This window comes from Orycteropus afer, unplaced genomic scaffold (assembly GCF_000298275.1).
Source record: "Orycteropus afer afer isolate SDZICR_OR568_19922 unplaced genomic scaffold, OryAfe1.0 scaffold00155, whole genome shotgun sequence".
In the NCBI taxonomy this organism is placed as follows: Eukaryota; Metazoa; Chordata; class Mammalia; order Tubulidentata; family Orycteropodidae; genus Orycteropus; species Orycteropus afer.
The window spans coordinates 7,103,130-7,110,682 of record NW_006921742.1 but is presented as its reverse complement, the minus strand read 5'-3'; the positions used below and the strand labels follow the sequence as shown (position 1 = coordinate 7,110,682).

General features: G+C 40.9%; 1 protein-coding gene across 1 annotated transcript in view; it reads right to left on the bottom strand.

Moving 5' to 3' along the window:
* Positions 1-4,762: 4,762 nt before the first annotated feature.
* The window catches only part of MTFR2 (mitochondrial fission regulator 2), a 16,148-nt gene continuing 13,357 nt past the window's right edge, over positions 4,763-7,553 (bottom strand). The window contains exons 5-7 of the mRNA XM_007946317.1: positions 7,393-7,549; positions 5,174-5,348; positions 4,763-4,771 (exon numbers count right to left, since the gene is read on the bottom strand). Coding sequence (XP_007944508.1) covers positions 4,763-4,771; positions 5,174-5,348; positions 7,393-7,549 — 341 coding nt within the window. The remainder of the gene's footprint in view (positions 4,772-5,173; positions 5,349-7,392; positions 7,550-7,553) is intronic.

Genomic DNA, 7,553 nt, shown 5'->3' with positions numbered 1-7,553 from the left:
CCGGACTATGAATAAGGAAGACCAAAGGGAGCTCTGGTAGCATAGTGCCTAAGGCACTTGATTGCTAACCAGAAGGCTGGTGGTTCAAACCCACCAGCCACTCCTCGGAAGGAAGGTTGGGCAATCCTACTTCCGTAGTGACACTGCCTCGAACACCCAAGGAGGGGTCGCTATGAGTCAGGGCTGACTTGACGGCAAATAACAACAACAACAACAACAAAGGGAGCTCTGGTGGTGTAGTGCCTAAGGCATTTGACTGCTAATCAGAAGGCTGGAGGTTCAAACCTACCACCCACTCCTCAGAAGGAAGGTTGGTCAATCTCTTCTGTAGTGATACTGCCTCGGAAACCTAAGGAGGGGTCACTATGAGTCAGATCCAACTCCACGACAGTGAATTTAAGAGTTAAAGAACTGATGCATTTCTATTATGGTGTCAACCAAAATATTGAGTATACAATGGACTGCCAGAAGAATGAACAAATCTGTCTTGGATGAAGTACAGCCAGAATGCTCCTTAAGCAAGGATGGCGAGACTTCATCTCATGTTCTTTGGACATGGTTCTAGGGACCAGTCCCTAGAGAAGGACATCAAGCTTGGTAAAGTAAAAGGTCAGCAAAAAGGAAGACCCTCAATGACATGGACTGACACAACGGCTGCAACTATAGGCTCAAACATAGCAATAATTGTGAGGATGGCGCAGGACCAGGAAGTGTTTCATTCTGTTGTACAGAGGGTCACTATGAGTTGGAACTGACTCAACGGCACCTAACAACATCTTTACAGAAGCCAATTGCCACATCCTTCTCCCATGGAATGGCTGGTGGGTTCGAACTGCCAACCTTTCAGTGAGCAACCTTAACCACTGCACCTCCAGGGCTCCTTGGCCTGATCATAACCCAGTTTTGTCACTTAATGTTTGTAAAAACCTGGACAAGGGGAGAAGTTGGTCTGAGATATCATCTCAACAAGGGCCTCGGCAGATCCCATAGGGCACTCTGATGCTAGGATGCCCTATGGCTCTGAGGGTATTGGATCATTGTATTTTCACATTTACTAGACACCAAGGAAGGAGGGGATCGGAACTTGAGCAAGGCAGTCTTCTTCAGCCATGGGCAATTTCCATAGAAGGTTGTCTGTTCTGAAAAAGATTCATGATGGTGCACCACAGTCTGTTAGTCCACAGAGGGCATGGGTTCCAAAACTGTTACAGATCCTACCGAAGATGTAATGGTTTGTCCTATGTTGGAGGATACCTTTCGTTGCAGTTGACTTTTGTTTTTGTTGATAATTGCCATCAAGTTGATTATGGTGACCCCACATGTGCAGAGAATCGCTCTACAGGGTTTTCAAGGCCGTGACCTTTCAGCAGCAGATTGCCAGGTCTTTCTTCTGAGGCACCTGTGGGTAGGTTCAAACAGCCAACCTTTCAGCTAGTCGTCAAGCTTTAACTGTTGGCGCCACCCCGGGACTCTTGAGTGCCATTAATTGTGCAGAAACTGCTATTTCTTGCATTTGGAAGGCCCTGCTGTCCTTTTTACCAGGTTAGTTCTTTTATGTCTTCTTGAGAATGTTTGCATGTTTAAAGTTGTTTCAGGAGAAAAAATGTCTTATAAGGACAATGAGAGAAGAGGAAAGGCAAGGTGAGGGGACGGGCAGAAGGGGCAGGAACAAGAGCCAGAACAGAGCACTGCCAGTAGCATAAGAAAGATCAGGGACCAGTCCCAACAGGAAAATCAGGCAGTCATCAACTCTGTAACAGTACATTGGCTATAACATTAGGAATGTTTCAGGCTGCAAGCAACAGAAAATCCATTAAGGTTTGTTTCTTACGTAAGTCTGGACATTGCTTCAGAGGTTCAGTGTGGTCAAGGTTCACAGCTCTGTGTGATTTGAACCCCCTTTCCTCAAGGTAACAAGATGGCTGCTGCATGCCTACCCCTAACTGAAAGGTGGCCAGGGAGTGAGGATGGAAATGGAGGTGGGGCCAGCCAACCAACCCACTGCCACAGCAACAGGAAACCTATGGGTAACCTGGGTGATTATGAAAGGGAAAGACAGGCATATCAACAGAGTATCTATTCTGAACTTACTATGTCTCGCTTGTATCACCCAAGAGATTACCTATAGAACTTTCAAAAAGTTCAGACTTTATGAATGAAATAGTAGGAGAAAACATGAATTTCAATTGCTACAAAGCACAGCCAAGTTCAAAAAGCATATTTATTTTACACTCTACCATTATTATTTATAAAAAAATAATCATAAGCATATATATTTATATAACAAGTATAGGCAAAAATCTGGCAAGAAGATTCTTTAATTCTACTTCTCATATTTAACAAGCAAAATCAGTTTCTACGAATAAGAACCTTTATCATCTCAGAATTTTTAGGAAGCTCAACCTATATGATTCAAATTATGACTATTTTAAGAAATTCTAATTACATCTTCTTTGAAAATCTCCAAGTTTCTAGAAGCCAAGTAAACCAGATGCAAAGCTGCTGAAATTAGCAAGTCATAACTGCTTTAAGAAATTGGTAAAGAACCTAAATGTCCTATCATTTGCTGAGTAGTACAATACAAACTTAGGAGCTCTGATAGCATAGTGCCTAAGGCACTTGACTACTAACCAGAAGGCTGGCAGTTCAAACCCACCAGACACTCCTCAGAAGGAAGGTTGGGCAATGTACTTCCGTAGTGATACCACCTCAGAAACCCATGGTGGGGTCACAATGAGTTGGGTCTGACTCGACAGCATAAAACAACAACAACAACAACAATACAAACTTAGTTTAAATTCATTCCTTAATCCTTTAAAGTGGTTTGATACCCCACTGTTCTCTAGTGAAAAACATTAAGTCATTTAATACTTAGCTCTTAGGAAAATTATTGCAAGTGTGTATCAGCTTTCAATAATATTAACAAAGACAAAACATCCATACACCTAACTGCCATACGGAGCCCAGAATCTTCCACAAACAGAGCCAAGTATTCTAAGAGTCAAGAGGCTTCAGACCTCCGCACTAATGTTTCCCAGTGTACAGACTTCATGTAACTCTTCACAGAGGATGAGACCCTTTAACTGGAGTGAAAGCCATGCCAGTATATTTGTGCACTCTTTCCTTGTAAGTATACACACAGCTCTCACTGTTGTTATGCCGTCTATCAGTTCTTCCTTTCATTCACTGTCCTCACTACGAAGTATGATGTCCAAACTAAAATAAAACAAATGTTAAACACAAATTAATCTAATGAAAAAACACATCATAGCAAGACAAGCACCAATGACCATCTGAAGTTTAACTCATGGGAGGGTTGGCTGTGTGCTCAGAACTGAGGACACAAAAGCGAGCAAGCCTATTTCACCCACAGGTGGAGCTCCCGGTGACTACAACTATAACTATTCCCTTTGCTGCAACTATTAAGCACTCAGCTGGTAACTGAAAGGCTGGTGGTTCAAACTCGCCCAGTGGCTCTGTGGGAGAGAACTGGCAATCTGCTTCCATAAAGCCTAGAAAACTCTACGAGGCAGTTCTGTCACATGGGATCACGAGGAGTCAGAACAGACTCAATAGCACTCAATAAAAGCAACTATGTCCAGCCCTGTACTAAGTAAGGGCTATAAAAAAACCAAACTTGCTGCCATTGAGTCACTTCCAACTCACAGTGACCCCCATTGGGTTTCCGAGGTTGTAAATCTTTACAGAAGTAGATTGCCCCATCTTCCTTCCGCAGGGTGGCTGGTGGGTTTGAACCACTGACCTTCAGGTTTGCAGCCAAATGCCTGCTCTACTACACCACCAGAGCCCCTTTAAGGGTAATAAGGTATACAAAAAGAAAAGATTCTTTCTCTAAAATGCTCATAGAAGATTGGAAAGAAAGGCTTGTGTCAGTGATCAGAGTCAGTGATCAAACAGTGAACGGTGTAAGACAACGCAGGCTACAGTGTCTCCACCCACGTGAATGTCTTAGATAACTGAAGGCTTTCAAGCATCCCAGAGTTTTCATAAATCAAATTCTAGTACCTGTTAAGATGGTGGATTATGGACACAGTACTTAAGCATGATGAGGTTTATTTTCCTCAGACAGAAAACTGGTAATATTCAACTAGGTTTTTTAGGATGTTGTTGCAAAGATTAAATAACATAAATAAAAAAGTACTTTGGAAGTTATAAACTTCTATACAAGTATTAAACTTCTATTTTAAACACATTTGCATTTTTAAGGTGATAGTTCTAAACTACATGCTTTTTGTCATTTTAAATATAGTGAAAAGTCAACATGATCAACACCAGGTATTGTACTCTGCATGTGTATGTACGTACACACCCACACACAATGCCTCAGGAGGTGCTACTGTGAGTTGGACAATGTCCTGCACTGTTATGCTCTTTGAGACAGCACCTGTATTTTTGTTTTTCTGCCGATGTCTCTGTCACTCCTCAATGCTGTCTACCTATCTTTAGAAGCTGTCCTTTTTCTTCATTGGACTATTCTTCCATAATTCTCTCTTTCTCAAGGTTTATTGTTACAAACTACCTCAACTATATTTTAAGATAGGAAAAACCCAGAACTTCACTGTCATCGAGTCAATTCTGACTCACATTGACCCTATAGGACAGAGTAGAACTGCCCCACAGAGTTTCCAAGGCTGTAAATCTTTGTAGAAGTAGACAGACTCATATTTCTTCCAAGGAGCAGCTGGTGGGTTCAAAGCACCAAGCTTTTAGTTAGCAGCCCAATGCTTTAACCACTATATCACTAGAACTCCTAAAAAGGGAAAATTACTCCCAAAATTAGAATTATACCTAAATTAAAGAAAATGACTTCAAATAAGGAGTAATCTTAAGGATCAAGTGTTTGAAATACAATGTGTGTTCTTTTAAACATCTAATAAGCGCTGTCATTACAGATAATTATGACCACATTGGCTTTTTTAAAAGCATAATTAATACTCTATTTAACCAAATAATCCAAAGTCTTTATGTTTGACAGATAAGATGAACATGTAAAAGGTAACAAAAAGAATAGAAATATTAGCAACATCAACAATCAGACAGCCTACTCTGCATAATTATTTCAAAAGAACCTGAAGTCAAAGATCTATGATGAACAATATGCTTAGGGGGAAAAAAAAGCTAAAAACACTAATTTTACATGATTATAGCTCACCTTTGAAGTTTCTGGACTAGAAAACGGAGAAGAATCCCAAGATCTATTTTCTTTCTCAAAGGAATCATCATCTTGGAATGCAAATTTCTGCTTTAGCGCATGAGATATTAAAGACACTGGGTCCCAATGTGGATTCTGTCTTTTCTTCTTATGAATGGGTCTACCCCCAGGTGACCTGTTTTAAAAATAATTAATTAATTAAACATTGATCTAACTTAAGCTCCTTGTTAGTAAATATAGCAGGAATATAAGCATAACATACATTACAGTCTAATTAGTCTGTAAGAGGTTAAAACTTTTTGCCCTGGAATAAGGAATCTGAGGGCACAATGAATTAAGAATTAGAAAACCAAGAAACTATGAGGTGGAGCTCTCCCACGAGCTTGTTGGGACCTGGGATTTGAAAACATCACCGTGTTGACAATCTTGATTCTAATTTTCTAATTTGCCAGGAAAATTTATAGAAATATTGAAGAACTTTTAAAAGGACTACTGAATTCATAGGAAGAAAGCCATCAAGGTAACTGTTCATTTGTTTAGTTACTCATTCACTCAACCCTCATTGTATGACCACTAATATACTAGGCTCCATTATATCCTTTAGGAGCTCTGGTGGCATAGTGCCTAAGGCATGTGACTGCTAACCAGGAGGCTGGCAGTTCAAACCCACCAGCCACTCCTCAGAAGGAAAATGGGGCAATCTACTTCCATAGTGATACTGCCTCAGAAACCCAAGGAGGGGTCACTATGAGTCGGGTCCGACTCGACGGCAGTGACTTTGGTCTTGGACTACACCCTTTGAGGATCTGGCAGTACCCAGTTCCCATGGAACATTCTGTGGCAGATTATTATCAATAAGCAAGTAAGCAAGAGAGAATTTGGGGTAGTGACAAGTGCTGGGAATAGAATAAAACAGGGAAATGGGACAGTGACTAGAGATGGAAGCACTCTAGATGAAATGGTCAGAAAAGGCCTCTTTAAGGGGGTGGCATTTCAGTGAAACTAGAATGGCAGGAAGGCGTTTGTTTTGGTGTCAACATCTTATGGATATACCAGGAAGGAACGTGGCTTATGTGAGAACAGAAAAAAGAGAAACAAACACAGCTGGGGTGCAGTGAGCAAAAGGGAAAGAAGGATGACAACAGGCCAAAGACATCAGCAAGGACTGGGTCACAGAGAGACGTACAGGCCACTGTAAGAGCTCTGGATTTTATTCTAAGCAGAAGGGAAAACCACTGAACATTGTTAAGCATTGGAGTGGCATGATCTGACTTTGATTTTTAAAGGCTTACTCCAGTTTGCCCAGCCACTCCACAGAAGGAAGACGGGGCAATCTACTTCCCTAAAGATTTACCGCCTCAGAAACCCAAAGGGGGTCGGTCACTAAGAGTCACAATAGACTCAATGGCAGTGGGTTTGGCTAGTTACCATATGAAGGACAGATACAGAGGCAAACAAAGGCAATAGCTGAGGGCACACGTTTTGAAGATGGGAAATACTCAGATGTGAAGACATTAATAAAGTAAAGAAAGAAAAATTGACAATGCAGGAGAGAAGGGGTAATTTCAAATAAAACGCTTGAGAGAGAGAAGGGGAACCAGAGAGCAAGAAAGCGCCCCGATGTGAACAGGGACACTTATCCAAGGTAACAAGATAGAAGTCAGAGAACAGAAACTGTCAAGTTGTCAGTGTTGGGGCAAGAGAACAGGGGGTGGAGAGCACAGAGCCCATCTGACCTTTCAGTTGTTTCTCCAGCCACGGAAACAATTCCAGTCACTATTTTCTACTGATAGGACCCAGTGCTACCAGTTAGGACCAAGTGGTGCAAATTCTAAATACTGATTTAACTAACAACTGTTATTTAACTGTATCAGGAAAATATAGCAAGAAGTGTATGTGCAAATGTGTGTGTTGAGGGACAGTGACTAAGAGAACACATTCTTCATCTTCTAAGACGGGAAATAAATATAATTAAAATGTCAAGAAAGAGCAAAAGAAGTCTATTATATCAAAAATAAGGAGGTAAGACACCAGAAGAGGCAATCAAAAAGAAGTTGAAAGTGACTGTCTCTGGGAGGGACACTCAGGGGTGAAAAGGAGTAAGAGAGAAGACATGTATTATTATATGATTTAAAAAAAAAAAGATACACGATAGTTAGACAAATTTTTTTTTTAAATATCATTGACAAAATTTTTCATTTCTAGTTATGACCACATACCGCTCAATAGCACGAAGCTTAACTTGATTCATATCCTTTAGAACATCCAACATATTTGGAACACCTTGATCCCTCTGATCTTTTGCATGATGGCTGTAACTGGCTTGACTAGCAGCTGGGTGCAATTTCTTCATTTCAGTTGTGGAATTATCTGAGCCACA